Here is a 17,614-nt window from a genome sequence, read left to right on the forward strand (position 1 = left end):
TCCGAGTACCAGTATGCCAGACAGTACACAAACGCTTGTACACACTTCCACAATATTGTTTCTATGCTCAGAGTAGATATTTTATTGTTCGTCTTATCAGTCATACATTAATCTTGAAAGTTATGTCAATAGTACCAGAACATGAATTTATTTTCACATCATGGGTATCAGAGGTTACTCAAAGGGTTATTGAAGTAACTTTTTTTACAAAATTATCATGTTTGTCAATGTATGGTGTGAAAGAATTTAAACATGCATAAACTTTCTCAGTGTTCAGATTGGTCGATTTTAGAGCTTGTGGTGTAGTGGTTCGCACACTGCCATGAACTTAAGAGTTTGAACCATGGCCATGGTTCACATTAGTGGTGAGTGATATATCTGAACTGGTAATTTGAGCCATTTTTCATTTTGATTGATTTTCAGTCTCTGTGGTCTAAGACCTAGAATACTTGGCCAGGTTCATCTCGAACATAAAGATCTCTCTTTAATCAACGTTTCCTGTCTTAAAACATTCTTCACCAAACAGCAGTACTGGAACTGCTAGAGATGTGTTCACCTGAACCTTGCTCTTTGTCGATATGTCTGTTTTTTCAGGTCTTGTTCCTTCTAAAGGTCACAGCTGCCAGAGGATGGTTAGATTATTGGGGATTTGGTACAACTTTGGAGATTTCTCCAGGTCCAGATAGTACAGTAGGGGATGAACAGTAAACTTCACCATCAGGCTGGAATTGAACTCTCAGCCTCAGAGCGAGATACTATGTAGCCACAGTGCCGGTCGATCGGATTTGTAACATTACATTAAATTAGTGTTATTATTTAACAAATAAGTTGGCTGACAATGCAATTATGTGAACACATTTGACATTAACTTCGAGGCTATCTTTTAACATCAAAAGGCACAATTGTGAAATTTAAACATTTCTGCTCTGATGGGAGACTTCCCAACTCAACCTTGCAGGTGTAGCAAAAGCAATGCACAAGCAACAAAAAACTCCACAGCTCCAGAATGGAATTTATTTGCTGAGCTCCTGCACGACTCTGGCGAAGGTCCTGTTGATGACTTTCGGAAAATAGTTATTCCAAAAATACATTTCTCGTGCCCTCAAGTCACTTCGAGCTTCAGATGTTGTGTCGATGTGTAGATATTTGCGCTGTCGAAGATCAAATGTTGGCCAGGCAGTGCTCATGTTCAGCATTGCGGGCGTCGGATCACTGAGCAAAGGGATGCTTGGTTAGGCAACGTAAGAAGGCATTGGTTGGTTAATCACAATCAAATACTGCGCTCGTGACACGTGTTGAACCGTGCATGCAAGAGTATAATTTCCTATTTGTACAATGCAAGGAGTCCGCATGCTCCTACAGCCAACTCTGGTGTTGCATTGAGCACAAGCCTAAAGAATATTGTTTGTTACATCGAATAGTCATACCAAGTGGTATAATTGCGAGAAAGCACATCGTTACAAGTCTATGCAATGGTCAGTATTTCTGTAATGTAATCCAAGCCACATGACAGAATGTCATTGCACTTACAGGCAAATCTAACAAATATTGAGAATGCTACTGGAAAACTCAAATGAGGAGGAAACAACAATCAGAAGCATTCAAACAGTCTAAGCAAAGTGTCCATGTTGTAGAGTGCGAGTTTATGGGGGACGTGTTGACTGCGGAAGGGACTGCAAAGGTGTTCCAGGTAGGTGCAGCGTTGTGGGTGAATGAGCAGATCTGCAGCATTTGCTTTTATAGGTGAACGTATACCGGTGTAGGTCTCCCTTTTGAGACGATTGATGGAAATTAGGTTTAAAGTAGTGGACAGTAACATAGGGGCCCTCGTTTAAAATAAAGCGCAAGGCCAAATGGAACATGGGGTCTCGCTTTTAGAACTGTGCTACGAGTGATAACTGACAGCAACATACACGGGCATGAAGGTGATAGATCAGCTGGCAACACAGGTCATGGGTCGCGTGATTTGTTTTTTTTAAGAAGGAACCCAAAGTGATTTTTTCTTAGATTTTCTTTAAGAGTACTATACTGAATATTCTTGTGACAAGCCAGGCGCCTGGACATTGGTAGGATTTAGCTTTTTTGTGAAGGAGCCACAATGTACTTCGAGGAATTGGAGCAGGGTTGATCCAAGAGGCTTTTAAAAGATAAATACCAAATGCGAATGTTTGAAAAGTATGTATTACCTCACTATTTTATATATTTTGTAATACTGCATTGGCAGTGCTGCACAAGCACAAATGTAACATTCTTCAATAACACCTTGAAAGAGGAGGGATGTTTAGGGCAATGTTCCATAGCACAAATGAGCTGATTGTGAATAATCTTAAGCTGGTAACTAACTGCATCTGAGTTGTGCCAACTCATTAATATATTGCTGTTGCTTGGTGACAGTTCGTGCCCACTTTGTGGGGTCATATGCCCTTCTCCAATCTGCTGCTTCTGAATGTCATAACTCGCCTGGAAAATGGAAACATGGAATGCCAGCTGCCTCTCCTTGGCACGTTTAGGAGTGACCGCATGTGTGGTGCACACTGGCGTTGCGATGTCGCACTTTGGGAATTACATCGACAACAGCTTTCAATCGGTACTAAATCCCATAACCACACTTCTTGAAGCGCCGCTGTTTTAGAGGGAATAATGAAAGGTTATGGAACGTGGTACCATAAGAAACATTTTTTGCCACGAATTGGACTGAAGTGGCAGGCGGTACCACCATGGAGAGGGCAGCAGGATAACGGCTTGATGGGATTTTTTCCTTGGGATTCATGAGCTAGACTCATGCAGTTATGAATTTGGACGTATCATAGTTAAATAAAATTAGATTGTAATAAATGCAACCACACTTCAGGATGCTGTACAAAAGAGTTGTCATTTATTTAACAGCCATTTAGAGGCAGTTTCAGGTATATGAAAAGAGGAAGGTCTGGACTTGAGCTCGGAGTTAGTCATGAATGGCTGGGAGACGGAAATTCCAGACTGAGGGCAGCAGAAGAGAATGAACAACCATTCACTGAGCAAAGGTTGAATGGGCTTGGAAAGACTGCCTTCGTTGCTGAAGCAGAGAAATCGTGTTTGTGATTTGTTACACAGATTATCTAGTTTATACAGTTGTCGAGCTACTTTACAAAGGAGATCTGTGGTGTGTGAGCACAGCAGCAGCAACATCAAGACAAGTGGGGAGAGGTCGGCAAGGATGAATCTGGAGGATCTTTAAAGTTGACCTGGGACTGAAGTGGCAGCCAGTGGGGGGATTAGAGTTTTGTGGTGATATGGTCACCTTTACGGAGGTGGATTTTCAGTCTGACAGAAAATGTTTGAATCATCTCGGGTATGCGGGGATCTAGGGAGGCCATAGAGGAGAGAGTTGCAGAGTTAAGATATCATAAAGGCATCAGCCACGAATTTATTTGACCCGGATTATTTGTGGATAACCACTCTTACCTGTGGATAAACAGATTTAAGGAAGAATATACCTGTAGATGACAACGATCACAGATCGGCCAGGGCCCATAGATAACCAGGAGTCGTGGATAAGAGGAGTTCTACTGCATTATAGATCACAACTTTGCTATGATTGTATACTGACAGCATTACACATTTCTTACTGATATTTTGCGAAGTTTGTGACCAGTTGAATAAAGAAGTGGCTCATCTGTTTATCCGATTCCAGCCAAGACGATTGTCGGTTGTGCCAGTGTGTGATAGCACCACAGGTCCAAGGGCAGGGCATGCTATCGTTCCACAGTGGTGTTCCAAACTCATAATACAGCTCTTCACCATGTGGCACTCCTGCAGATAAAGTTAAAATATGGTCCAATTTAGAATTCATAGAACACTTAAAGCCGCTTTAAAACATTACTTTTCATGTTCACTCGGAGACTAAATCATTCACGTGTTAATACAGTACTGACAGAAGTAGGTAACATCTCTGGAGTTATTGTGTATGGAGCCAAAATATATCAATGATTGCTGTGGCCAGCGTATGTGTCCACCTGCTGAAGAGATGAGAAACACTTCTATTAGGTGGCCCTATGGAGCTTCCATCTGGTTATCTCCCTCATCTACACGCCACGTTTGGATTTCTGAGATGTTCCAGTGTAACGCTCAGTGTGGCGTCTATAGCAGACAGGTGTGCGTGTATTCATTCTTACCGTACCACGGGGCCCATGGGGAGCTGTGTGTGCGGTAGTTGAACGTGTACACGAAGGTGGCAGAGCCACCGCGGGCATGGCCCTCGGCGTGGTACAGCGCGGGCGCGATGTACTCGTAGTCCGACTTCATCTGCACAACCGCGGCACAGCACCACACGCGCAAGAGCACTGAACAATGATGGCGGTGGGAAAGTGCGAGGTTGCGTTCTAAATAAGTACAAGCAGTGGAGGCTGTGGCACTGCGTTATGAGTTCCGTGTGTGGATTTGGAAAGGGCCAAGGATTGAGCCTTGTGCGACACCCCTAGCTGAGACGCTTCTGAGACGAACACAGGCCTTGACATGGAATATACGGGTGGAGAGGAGAGATGGGGTGCTGAGGCATAAGGCAGCATTGAACAGTGAGGACTCGTCAGTCCAAATCAGAGCGGAACTGATCTACAGTTGAATGTTTCACTGTCGCCTGTTGGGAGCTACGTTTTCTCAAATCGATTCGGTGCCTGAACGACATGGCCACACGGGCATTTTTTTGCACTGGCGGTCTGGATGAGACTGAAGGTTTTTGTGCATGCAGTGCTGCCGCACACTTGTTAAAGCTGAGGTAAGAGTGGAGACAGGGAGATGTCCACATCGCCATGGAGATGCGCGAAGAGGACCATACGCAGCAGAGAGGTCATGGAGAACGGGGAGAGAGAGAAAGTTACTTGGTACTCAAGAGGTTTCAGTCAACACGATAGCCGTGGTCAATCACCTCAATGAATTTTTCCCGTATGATTTCTTCATCCTCTGGGTTGACGTGGTCAGTGTATTCATAGAGTAGTGCTTCATAAGTGGCTTCTTTGTTTTCTTGAAATCTGTTTACCCAATTTTTCATCTGTTCTTCAAATTCAAGTCTTGTCATGGTCGGGCTGTCTGCTGCAGTGTGGAACATTAGTTCAGAAACATTTAGCACCAACACAATAATGGGGTTTATTTTGGAAGAGGTTAAAGTGTGGTCTATATAAAAACACATGTCTTCGGGCCTTTATAGAAGATTAAGCTTTGCACATGCTATCAGGATAGCTTGTCTAGACTGGACTTATGATGAATCACAACAGTGAAACCAATATCCAAACTACTGCCGCAGAATTGCAAAGCAAAGTTTTTCATCTCAGCTGAGGGAAAATCTGCTTTAACTTTCACACAAAAACTAAACTATTTTTTTTTTATTTTACCAGGTAAGGCCCGCTGATTGCGGGGGTGAGATATGCTAAAATTTGTCCCAAAAATAGCATCGATTATGAAAATTGCCACGAACGTGGATTGGGCATCAATTGTTCTGAGATGGACTCCCCATAGCCGCAGACAGACAGCATAAAGCAGAGGGTTGGCTGACGACTTGGGATAGATTTTACGGGAAATAGGAGGGAGAGTCTTCCTCTTTCGTATGGATTCATAGCAGATTAAAGATGTACATAAAATACAGACATTAATATCTGGTACAAAAGATGTATTACTAAAGCTATCAACAGAAGGGGTGTACCGGATTAATCGCACTTGTGGCAAATGCTATGTTGGGCAGACAGGATGAATGATCAGTACGAGACTAAAAGAACACCAAATAAATATTAAATACTCCCAAATACAACTGTCAGCAGTAGCAGAACACGCGTGCCAACAAGGACACTCAATTTATTTTGATAATGTTGAAGTTCTGTGCAAAACTAGTTACGACTGACCAAGACCAATTAGAGAATCTATCGAAATTGAAAGAAATACAAATAATTTTATCCGTTCAGATACCTACCGACTTAGTGCTGCGTAGAAGCGAATAATCAAATAATACATTGTTTAAATGCATGCCTATACAGGCCACCATACTTCAATAGGGATTACCGTTGGTACGGCTATTTTAGCACAAGCAATGGACAGGAAGGACAATATCAATGTGCTCGCATAACGCGTATGCATAATGTACGTTGACTCATGAATCCCGCTTTGCTAAAGAAGAGCACACAAGCGTGGTCACCACAACTACACCTCTATGTATGGAACGAAACGGGTGGACTTCTCCACAAATCTGGCTGTCGCCTGATGAAGCTAGTTGTAATTACTGGCGAAACGTCGTACTCAGATTGCAAATGTTGTGGCTTGAGCTCTCCAACGAATTGGCACGTCCTGTTTATGTGACAACCCTTCCTAGTTGGCTGTGTCGGGTGGTGGCGGATTTAACGACACCTTTATATATTTACGCGATCTAATCCCCAAAAAACTCTTATTGATTAAAGATGTAATTTTAGATTTGTTATCCACTCAATTGTCTGTTCAGACTGAGTGGATCTCGTCCGTTCCTCCTTTAAAAGAGTGAAGACAGCAGCTGTTCACAATGTGGTCGATCGTTTGGGATTCGTGGCCGCACTTGTAGGCCGCCAAATCTTTGATGCGCCATTTGTGCATCAGGTGGCCAAACCAGCCGCCGGCCAGGGTGACAAGTGAGAAAGAAACGAAGGCACAGACAGAGTTGGTGGACAGGAGATTAGAGGAACCTTCTGGAAGGTTCCAGACGGACCGAGGCGGGGGACACGAGGGGCATGACGGGGGCTCTCGGCTCACACTACAAATGACGTCATCGCTTCACCAGCCAATCGGCTGCGATGTCGATTTTGGCGCCAATTTCGACGGACGCTGTTTTGCAGTTCGCTTCTCAAGAAGAGCAAACTTAACGTCTGATGAGGTGGACACCCTCGTGTATTACATCGGTTGTGGTCACCTCCATGAAACTATCCCATAATTTAACGGGAGCCTCGTGAGAAAGGAGCGCACGTGGCAGAGGTGAGCACAGCATTGTTTTAACTTTTTGGGTTAGATCACGTAAATATATAAATGTGTTGTTAAAACCCACCGCCACCTGACACAGCCAACTAGTAAGGGTTGTCACGTAAACAGAACGTGCAATGCGTCACTAGTACAGCACTAGTCTATAGTGTAGTGTATATAATAGTGTATAGTGTAGTATACTAGTACAGCACTAGTGTATAGTGTAGTGTATAGTAGTGTAGTGTATAGTGTAGTATACTAGTACAGCACACCGGTGTTTTGGAGAGCCAAGCCACGACATTTACAATCTGAGTACGACGTTTCGCCAGTAATTACAACTATGGATGATATTGGTCGCGACAGCCTACGTGTTAAACAGTGTTGTAACTGTTCTACTAGTTTATTATATCGTTATAAATAATGTTAACCATACACAACATGCACTTAACCATCAAACAATCCGCCACAATCGGGCATCACAAAAAGTGCACCAACGATACACGCGAAAACACAACCACTCCAACAATCACAGAAGAGACAAAGAGAACGACAAACACACAGGCCTCTCCTCCCGCGCAGCAGTAGCCATGTGACGGAGTCATGGCAGACTTACGGCTGCTCAGTTTCATTCGTATATTCTTGCGGAAAAGTTATGCATTCCCTGTGTGTAAATTCCGCGAGGAATCGGAGATTCTAAAAACGTGGCCTACGACATTTACAGAGCTACGTATCTGTTCTATACTGGGGCGCCTCACAACTAATGTATGTGTAGAGGTGATACGCGCTGGGATTAAGGATCGTATGCACAGTGCGTGATGATTGGCTGTGTAGGTGGTGACGCGCGCTGACGGTGGAGGATCAGGGGTCAGCGCGGGGTCGTGGGTTACGGGGTACCGATTGGCTGTGGGCTGTGACGCGCTGAGAGAGAGTGCGTCGTGATTGGGTCATTAAGGAACGACGCTCACGTCGACGCCGCATCAGCTCCGTCCCTCGTGAGCAGGGGCTATAAAAGGGGATGCACACAGGCGTAAGGGGAGTGTGTAACCAGCGAAGAAGGAAGACGGGGATGAAGACCTAGAGCCCTGCGGTACCTAGCCCCGCTGTCCTAAGGGGACCGGGACTCTGTGTAACCCAGAGGCGAGTGTAGTGGGTGTAGCCATAGGTCTACACGAGCCGAATGTACTATGTGTAGCCAGGGCATAGGGCTTACACGAGTCGAGTGTATTGTGTAGCCAGAGGCATAGGGCTTACACGAGTCGAGTGTATTGTGTAGCCAGAGGCATAGGGCTTACACGAGTCGAGTATATTGTGTGTAGCCAGAGGCATAGGGTCTACACGAGTCAAGTGTATCGGGTGTAGCCAGAGGCCTAGAGCTTACACGAGATTAGTGGAGTGTGTCGGAGGAAGAAGAGAGACCACACGTTGTATTGTGATACCTAAAGGATTTAATAAAAGTGTGTTACCCGTCAAGAAGTTCCTGCCGTCAATTCCCATACTTCATATGTGTGAGATGTCACGGTGTTTACTTACGCCATTCCTCAGCTAATTCGTCCTTCACCACTCCGATCATCAGTGGCACTTTTGAGTGTTCACCCCTCTGGAGAAGTTCCCTTGGGTTTCTTTCAATAAAATCTTCATCAATAACTGGTGCCCAAGGTGAAATCATCGGTGGACCCTGCCCAGATAAAAAAAAAACTAATATTGAGCAAGAACCATACAGGTCATTCGCTGCAAGACTGGCACTACAGTAGCAAAGGGAATGTCGACTGTACATAGTCCCCGATTATAGAAATTATATACAATAACTTCAGATGATTGGTTATGTGGTAGACTATCCTTGAATGATCTGCATTGTACAGATGGTCTAAAAATATAAATAGGGAAACTACTAATTACAACTCCATTCAAGTTTAGCACTAAACACATTTATAAGATGCACTTAAACTATTCAACATTTGAAAAGGTGCAATAGCCCGAATTTACAATGCGAATTGCAGGGATTGTATCGGTGAAATTGCCATAAGCACGGAGTGCATCAGTCCATCCACTGACCATGACACCATTCATTATCCTGGCCGAGCACGAACCTGCATAGGGGAACGTTGTGCTTGTAGGCAGGTGCGATCAGCTCGCTCTCCCAACGCGGCAGTTGAAACAATGGCGCACGTTTCTGTAATCCCCCATGTGTCAATTGGCAGGTCCCGTATGGTGGGGGAAAGTGTGGGTATGCCCACCTCTTACAACACGTTTGGTCAGCTTGTAAGAGGAGTCCAAATGCCCTCTAGAGCTGACTCCAGTCGAGGCTCTACTGCCAGCACTGGCACGAGAAATAGATTTGCATGGGCTGCACCTTTACTTTCAATTACCCAGGAAAGCCACACTTAGTCCAGCCACTCCCTTTCAGGAGGGTCCGGCAATCGGAATGTTTAGTCAATCCTGTACCATTAATTAGTATTTTAAGTTTGGGAAACTGGAATAGCTGAATAAAAGCACTTCAAAAGAAAGTGACAACCTCCACACAAATATATTCAATATTTAGTTGCAATGCTAATTATTAAGTAACTTGCAGCCCAAGCATGGTATGCTACTACAGTTTCCTATCCAAGTGGAGTGACATTGCGGGATGTCACTGTGCAGTGCCGGCCCTAGAGAGGCACGGCGTGCGGTTTAACGACATCGCGGACACCACAGCAGTGTGAGTGGAGAATTGGCCCTAGAGTGGCTCGGTGAGCGCTGATTGATAGTGCTGGATGGCACCACGCTTGGCGTGCCAGTGCCAGCCCTACAGGACAGGGTGTGGGAGTGCCGGCCGTAGGAATGAGGTTACTAAAGGCCACGGCACTCTGGTTGACCCGAGAGGACACGTGACCAGTTAAGTCTACAAAGGGGCCCCAAGTGGGGGCTAGGGGTGGTCGGGGTCCAGATCCTGCTCGAGGATTCTGGAAGGTGGTCGTGGCCAAATGCGGATTCAGCCAATCCGCAGAGAATATATGCTGGGTACCCCAGAGGGACCGGCTTTGTTGTTCATCCTGAAGAAACCTTCGTCTATGTCTACGTTCTACGTTCTCCGATCAACGAGTCTCCAACACGTGGACCTGGACCCGAGCTGTGGTCCCGGCCCGTAGTAGCAGTTACGTTGTAACTAGTGTAGTTAGCCTGGTGGTCACCACCATAGGTTGTTATTCTGTTAGGGGAAGTTACCCGTTTGTGTTGGAGTTAAATGAATGTGTTGCCTCCAAGTATACGTCTGCGACTCAGTTGAACTCACTATACAAGTATTAAGCAGGCTCTACCCCGCTCAGCTTCTGAGACCTGATGAGATCCGGGACATACATGGTGATTTTGTCTCTCCCTGTGCCTTACCTTCACATCAACGTCATGAAACACCTCTGCGGGTTTGGTTTTTAAGCACGTGATCATGTCCTTGGTGGGGGATGTTGGACACTGCAGGGCATTTGCCAGCTGAGCTGCTGTATCTGAAGCTTTCCAGGGGGGAAGGAGGATGGCCCAATGAGCTAGGGCACATCCACTCTGAGACACGGCCGCCTGGAAGAGTCCTGGAGACACGCAAGCACAATCACCATGGGAAACGTCTCCTACACGAATCCACTCGTTACTAGTGTAATGTACGACTCTGGAGACAATAAACTGTAGAGGCACCGTCTTATTTATTACTCACAACTTACACTGTTATGTTCGCTAGCACGTAACACAACACTGACCGCCTAGCAATGACGGTTCTAACGGACAGCCCCGAGTTTCCTCTCTCGCCCCTTTAATCCTTCAAGCGGAGCCCGGCCACGCCCTGGCCACGCCCCCCTTCTAGAACCATCGAGCTGGTTCTGGGAGCTTAAAGATGGATCCCTTCCATGAGCCTTGCCCCAGATCTTCCCCTTGGGTGGGTACATACGCAATTGCTACTCCTAGTCGCCAGTCGGCGCTGCTACACAACACTAGCATGACTCGCTCATTGTGGGTGTGAGAACAGCATAAAGGAAACGGCTGCTCCTAATTTTTGCCACATGCTGAGGCCCCCCCTCAACGTCCTTCATCAGCCCTTGGCTCCTCAACATGGACATGGCGTCTACTTGCACACCAAAATGTCCAAGAGCACTCCCACAAGTGTCTTCACATTTAACAACCGTCGTGAATCCACTGGTGGACATGGATCATGAGCCTGCGTGTTTATAAAAAATATATACTTTCTGGTTTCAGTGTATCGCACACTTTGCTTTGGCTTTACCTGTTACAGTGATGGTCACATGTATTTTAGCAAAGAAAATGGCAGCCTTTGAAGGCCATTATCAGTGTAAGCTCCACCTTGGCTGTGCTGAGAGAAGAGATGCAAGCCTGTGCCTCCACCGCCGGAACTCTCTCCAAATATGGTCACCCGGTTTGCGTCTCCTCCAAAAGATTCTATGTTGTGTTTCACCCACATCAGGGCAGCGTGTTGATCCCAGAGTCCGTAGTTTCCTCGGGATTGCTCATCTCCAGTGCTTAGCCACCCTGGGAAAGGCAGTCATATTAACACAGAATAGTTTAAAGTGGATTTTGTTTTACCAGGTGGCAAACCAAGAGACCAGGACGATTCTCGTTTGCAAGAGGGACCTGAGCAGGGGCGGTTTCTTCATTATGGCGATTGGGCGACGCACCACCAATGTCATTCAACCACAGAGTCACGCTAGCCGTCACTGTGCCTCTGGATATAGTCCAATCAGCGTCATGCTACGTTCTGTGGAGTACCGCCTCTTTTTGGGCGATTTCCCTCCAGCTGAGAATCGCCCCGAGTGGCCCCATAGACTTACATTCAAAGATGTTTTTTTTCGAACGGGGGCGCTGCAATGCATTCTCTATGGCTTCCGGGAGGGCTCGCCCTAACGTGCTTACGTCATCATACGTGCTTACGTCATCATACGTAAGCACGTTTCATCCAACAATATAATTTGTTGCCACCTAGTGGAATCTTTAATAAAATAAACTTGAGTGGTTTGTTTTAATAGTGAGTATAGAAACAAACAAGATGTATTGTAAGAGTCACTTTATTTTTTATTAATATTAAAGAAGTGAAGTTGCCTTTACATGCTTAAGCTGTTAATTTATCCATTGCATGGGTGGACCTTATCCTTATCAATCATCCAGACATTTGCCCCCCCTGAGAGATTTTGCAGGAGCCGCCACTGGACCTGGGTCACCAAAATGATGAAAGCAGAACATGAAGCAATATAAAATGGAAAGGGGCAACGTTGGCTTTGTTAGTGAGACATTTAGCCCGTTAATGTAAAGACATTTAACTTGGCAATGTAACTCAGAGAGTCGGAAAAAAACCTTCTAACAACGGCAGGTAGAATGGAAACATCAACAACCAGTTAAGGCTTTACCTGGTTAATAACGTCCTTCCAATGATTGCTCAATATGTACCCATCTTCTTGGTTGAAGTTATGTCTGTGTTTATGTATTTGGATGGCTACATGAACAAATCTTTGATGGTAGCCCGAAGGTTTGCAGAGTACCTTGGTCTCGGAAAAAACAATGTCGTGTAAGCCCATAGCATTCAAGCAGTAATCAGCTACGGCAGAGGTATTGGTTCTGCCGTGTTTCAAATCTGCCTTGTGTTCGCGAACACGGTCCGAGACATGTCGTTTCGTTTCCCCAATGTGACAAACTAAGTTATGTCTGCGATTGCAGTTACATTGGGGAAATGAAACGACATGTCTCGGAAATTAATAACGGCCGTATCAAAAGTCGCTCAATCTAATAGTAATGAGTTATTCGCCTGGTGGTCATGGCCAGACTTCACTGTGACGAAGTGATAAACTCAGTCTCTGCACCAGAAATCTATAATGAAAAAACTGTAGGTTTAAGGGCTTGCGCCTCCATGACGTGACATCAGAAACACTAACTTTTGGTGTTTGTGATTTCTGGCTTGCACCAGTTCTCTTCACTAGCCCGCATTGGGAATAGGTTAAAGTAACCTATTATTAGGTAGATTGTGTTCGAGCCTGCAGTTCCGTGATCATTATGGCCACGGTACTGTGTGGATTGCAGTGCTTATATACTGTGATATTTTGTGCTCGTGGTAATTTGGTCGTGGTACTGCACCTTACTACTATATACTGCGATATCTGGATCACGCTACTCGCTCCTTGGGACTTGTATCTGCTGGTTAACACGTTGATGGATCCTCCAATTTGAGCCCCTCGCTACCTGCTCAGACAGGTTGCGGAATCTCAAGATGGTGTTCTTGGTTGTAATTACATCAGCGAGCTCCAGGCCCCGGTGGCCATTCCCCCCCTTCACGGTGATCACCAAGGACCACGCCGTCCTTTGCACCTACCATTGATTTATCGCAAAGGTTTTGTTACAATTCCATGTGAACAAGCAGATCATTCTTCCCTCTTTCTGCCCCCCTCCTCTTCGCTCCCCTCAGGGAGCCGCATCTCCACTTGCTCGATCCGGTTAGGGCCTTCACCTATGTCAATCATTATTTGAGTTGGCACAAATGGAACCAGCTCTTCTTCCTTTTTGGTGGTCTTCATTGTGGGGGTCTGGCCTCCAAGCACCAGGTAGCGACTTGGGTCCTGGCGTGTATACAGGAGGCCGACACCATGAGGGGGTGGTCCCCGCTATCCCAGTGTAATCCTCACTCAACGCGAGCGGTGGCTACCTCTAGGGCCACTAGGACTGGGGTGCCTCGGAGATATTTATGGCTGCGGATTGGAGCTCGCCTCTCACGTGCTACTTGGCATTATCGTATTGACACCCTGGTGGCCCGAGAGAGCCTCTTACGGAGTATTGTTCTCTCAGTGGCTGTGTCACAGTGAAACGGTTCGCCTTTCCTTTTTCCTCATTTAGGTGCCTTTTTGCCATTATTTTCCTTTGGCTTTGTTACGCATTCATCTCTTCATAACAGTGGGCCCTGGTGGTGGCCACAGGTGGAAACCAGGCTAAACGCAAGTACTACAGCCTAGTTTCACAGGTACATGACAAAGATGTCGTGGTGATGAGTTGTTCATGTCTACACTTACCCAGCGGCCCAAGGCGGTAGTTTACAGTTACAAGAATGACACCCGCGGCTGCTAAGAATCTTCCTTCGTATTCCTCTGCAGTCCCGTATCGATAAGCGCCACCATGAATCCACACCATCACCGCCATTTTATCTGCAGTGTCCACCTAAGAGTGCATTTGCATTAGATGTGCAGAATGGCCCTCACATGTAAATTATAGCCAAGGCAAAGCTGAAGGGTGTTCCGTGGTGCCACGGCCTCGGAGCAACTCTGCAAGCGCCGCGACTCCCTTCTGGCTCCCACACTGTGCACACACCCGCAGCGCACACACGTAGTGCCCTGGCGGGGGATTGCCTGACACAATGGGCTTTCATCCGAAGGGTCCCTAGGAGGAAAGTCCCGCGGTTTCCCGGTGCCAAGAGATTGGCCAACTCTCGCAGGACAAATCACATTGTGGTACCCTGAATTGGCTTAAAATTGTATGCACGCACAAAGGTTCACCGGGCCAGCCGCAATGAGTCATACAAGTCATCGGGAAGGGGGGCTGGGGTGAAATATAAGCGAGCAGAGCAGACCATGAGCGCCACGACCTCCCCCAGACCAAGTACACACTGGCAGGGTGTGTATTCGCCAGCCGGATGCCCTTCCAGGTTAAACAGGTCGATTCAGAAATTAATGATTACAGGTGCATAGACAATAGGTCGCGAAGTAACCGTCGCAATGCTCCGTGTCAGGGAGGGGAAACGAGCGAGAATCACAGGAGGCGCACGAATGGCCGCGCAGGATAACGCGACCGCGGGTTTTTGAAGCGAGGGCGATAAAAAGGGGAACCCGAGGTTTTCAAAACAGAACTCTTCTTCAACATCTTGGTCGCCAAGACCCCCTTCCCTACCGTCCTGCCTCCTCGAGCCGCTCACAGCATCCGTGTGATGCCAGCGAGTGCTGCTACGAGGCAGAGATAGGCAAAGGTGTTTTCGTCATCCTCCCTCAGACTCTCACAGCATCCGTGCGACGCCGTCAGTACAGCTGCGAGGGAGGTACGTAATAGGGCGTGTGAGTATTTGGGGACTTGGGTCGCAGTCGGCTAGGCTATGCTCATAGAATATTCCCTCCGGGTAGTGCGGGGTTTGCGCTGCGAATCAAAGTTAGCACAGAGCATCGGTGTGGTGTCGGTGATTTGTGTGTGGAGCGACTGTGTGGAGAAACGCGCGTTCGCGCCACCGCGTTAGCTGTGGTGGATGCGCGTGTTCGGATATAATTGCCCGCAGGTGCGAGCGTGTTCGCGCCCCTGCGTTAGCATTCGCTGTGGTGTACGCGGGCGTGTGGGTGGGTTAACTCAGTGCGGCTGTAAGCCACCGCGCCCCACGTGCCCAGCGAGGGCGGTGGGGTGGACGTCGGCCCCCACAGTTCCTTGCAATTATCATAAAAGTGCAACTGATCTTTATGGCTCCGAGCCATACGTGTAAATCTCACAATTCCACGTCAAGACAATTTTCTCTTTAGGAGATCCACCAATGGCTTCCTACAACATAGTAACTCGTGTTACTGGCCCCATGGGAGGCGAGTGCAGAGTTCACCCCGACTGGGATTTGAATTCGGAACCCGATTGTGAGCCAGATGCCACAGTGCCTCTGCTTGCATTGTGATCAGTGTACATATTGAAACTATGGCTTAGACATTACTCAGGTATTAAACTTTGGAAAAATAGCACATCCATGTTCTATCGACTGGTAGATGAAGCCTCCCCAAACCACACGAGCTGATCTCTGTTTCCGCAGTGGGCGTAATTTCATGTTCTCTCCTTTAGCTGCCACTCCATGTTTCTGTATCTCGGTGCAATCCGTATGCATCGTCTTTTTCAGAATCTCATGGAGTCTGCATGTGGTTAAAAAGTAAGAAAACTGTCCCTAAATCTGGTGTTCTCTCAAGTGTAGTTTTCCCTAAAATGTTTTAATAAGTTTTCCAGTAATATTTTCTAACAATACACATATTAAACATAGAATACGTGAATGGAAACTATTACAAATATGCAAACATTTATTTCTGTAGATCTGACATTTACGGTGTAGTTTGTGAAAATGTTGCAAATTAGGCAAAACTAATGTATAATTTTATACATGATATTTCAGCAAAGATAAATCCATTTCAAAATGGAGTTTGAGCTTGGGCGTTTTAGCTGTTAAGTGTGACTGGTGCTGAAGCAGATAGTCCCCGAGTTACGACGGTCCGACTTACGATATTTCGATCTTACGATGGCGATACGTTCAATGCATGTTAAAAGTTTTTTATAGCATAGAATTATTTCCTGAAAAAACTTTCTATTAAATTGCAGTTCATATAGGTAGGCTAAGAATTTACCTTTTTTATTTTACATTTTACTGTGCAATACAGTATTGTAATTAATAAATACATGCAGTATATCGATTATACAGTACGGTACTGTAAATTGCTGTTTTGCTAAATTATCACCATTGTTTATAACTCCTGGGTAGGTTAGGCCATCTTCGACTTACGATATTTTTGACTTACGATGTCGTCGTAACGCATCTCCATCGTAAGTAGAGGACTACCTGTACTTTTCGACTGTACAAGCAGCATACTTTTCCAGGCTTGACTTATGCCTAACCTGACAAATCTGCACGAAATTACATAACTCTGTATTACATCTTATTTTCACTCACCTCTGGGATGAATACGTTCAAGTAAAGGCAATCCTCATCAAAGTGGTCAAATTTTCCAAAACTTATTTCCTCCAAAAACCACGGCTTCTGGTAGCATGCTGGTGAGAAGGTGGTGGCATTATAAACACCATCCCATTTCTCCAAAGGCACTGGCTTTTTGAACCGGAGGTCCCCAATAGGCGGCTTGGCATAGGGTACTCCAACAAACGCTTCAACAGATATGCCCTGACCGAGGTTTATGCGCAAGCCCTGTAGTTTCCCCCTCGCCACTGTTCTGATAACTGTATTGCTGTGGATGCTGCATGTACTGAGGACCAAGAAGGGAACCAGGCCGAGGAGTGTGTTCATAAGCATCATAGTCATGGAATGTCCAAGCACCATTTCTCCCGTTCTCTTGCTCATCCGAAATGAAGGCAGCCTTCAACAAAGCAGCTTTGGTCAAAACACGCCCAAAAGGTTGTGGAGTTTGAGCTTTGGAACAAGTCACGCCATTTGGCAATGGCCTTTTAAAGGGCTAAAGTGCAAGGTGATAACACGCGGATTTGTAATGTCCAGATGCCAGCAGCTTTTTGTATCATCTTCAAGACACACATGTTGACAAGTTATCTCGTAAATGCACCCCAATATAACACCCACCTACTTGTTTCTAGCCTGCATTCACTTTACTCTGAGGACACGAACACACAGGTAGTCATATGTTTGAAAGGCGACGCAGTCGACAAGAGGGTTGTGCATAAATATCCAAAATATAGTTTTATACTTCTATGATCCCCACCTTCACCAACCCACACTAACTAACATGGTGAGGTATAACCACATAACCCCTAGAACCCATACGGTCTGCGGAGGCCCTCATCCAGCAGCAGATTGACAGGGCTGTATACATGCTTGTGAGAATAACTCGGTAAATTAAACTGGAATAATGAGATGTATTCAATGGGAAACAACCCTAATTCAACAATACAAACAAGACAATATGTT

General features: G+C 46.0%; 1 protein-coding gene across 3 annotated transcripts; it reads right to left on the minus strand.

Annotated features, from left to right (window-relative positions):
* Positions 1-4: 4 nt before the first annotated feature.
* Positions 5-17,511, minus strand: LOC133343940 (acetylcholinesterase-like). Of its 3 annotated transcripts, none has more exons than XM_061553971.1 (9): positions 16,634-17,511; positions 13,974-14,118; positions 11,269-11,454; positions 10,312-10,505; positions 8,479-8,623; positions 4,904-5,064; positions 4,155-4,284; positions 3,609-3,792; positions 5-1,212 (listed from the first exon to the last, which is right to left on the minus strand). In XM_061553971.1, the coding sequence occupies exons 1-9, from the start codon at positions 17,033-17,035 to the stop codon at positions 1,014-1,016; spliced, it is 1,746 nt and encodes a 581-aa protein (XP_061409955.1). In that variant the 5' UTR covers positions 17,036-17,511; the 3' UTR covers positions 5-1,013. The 3 variants fall into 3 exon arrangements, with proteins under 3 accessions (XP_061409955.1, XP_061409954.1, XP_061409956.1); XM_061553970.1 differs by having other exon boundaries at positions 4,904-5,067; XM_061553972.1 differs by having other exon boundaries at positions 1,052-3,343; positions 4,904-5,067.
* Between the last annotated feature and the right edge of the window lie 103 nt (positions 17,512-17,614).

Source organism: Lethenteron reissneri, chromosome 18, assembly GCF_015708825.2.
Source record: "Lethenteron reissneri isolate LAM-NWPU_2019-01 chromosome 18, ASM1570882v1, whole genome shotgun sequence".
In the NCBI taxonomy this organism is placed as follows: Eukaryota; Metazoa; Chordata; class Hyperoartia; order Petromyzontiformes; family Petromyzontidae; genus Lethenteron; species Lethenteron reissneri.

Coding starts and splice junctions, on each gene's coding strand:
- LOC133343940 (XM_061553970.1), bottom strand. CDS start 17,035: ATGAGCAAGAGAACGGGAGAAATGGTGCTTGGACATTCCATGACTATG. Junction 10,506..11,268: donor CTTCTCTCAGCACAGCCAAG/GTGGAGCTTACA, acceptor GCGTGTCTCCAG/GACTCTTCCAGGCGGCCGTG. Junction 1,213..3,608: donor ACAAACTTCGCAAAATATCA/GTAAGAAATGTG, acceptor CCCTTTGCTCAG/TGATCCGACGCCCGCAATGC.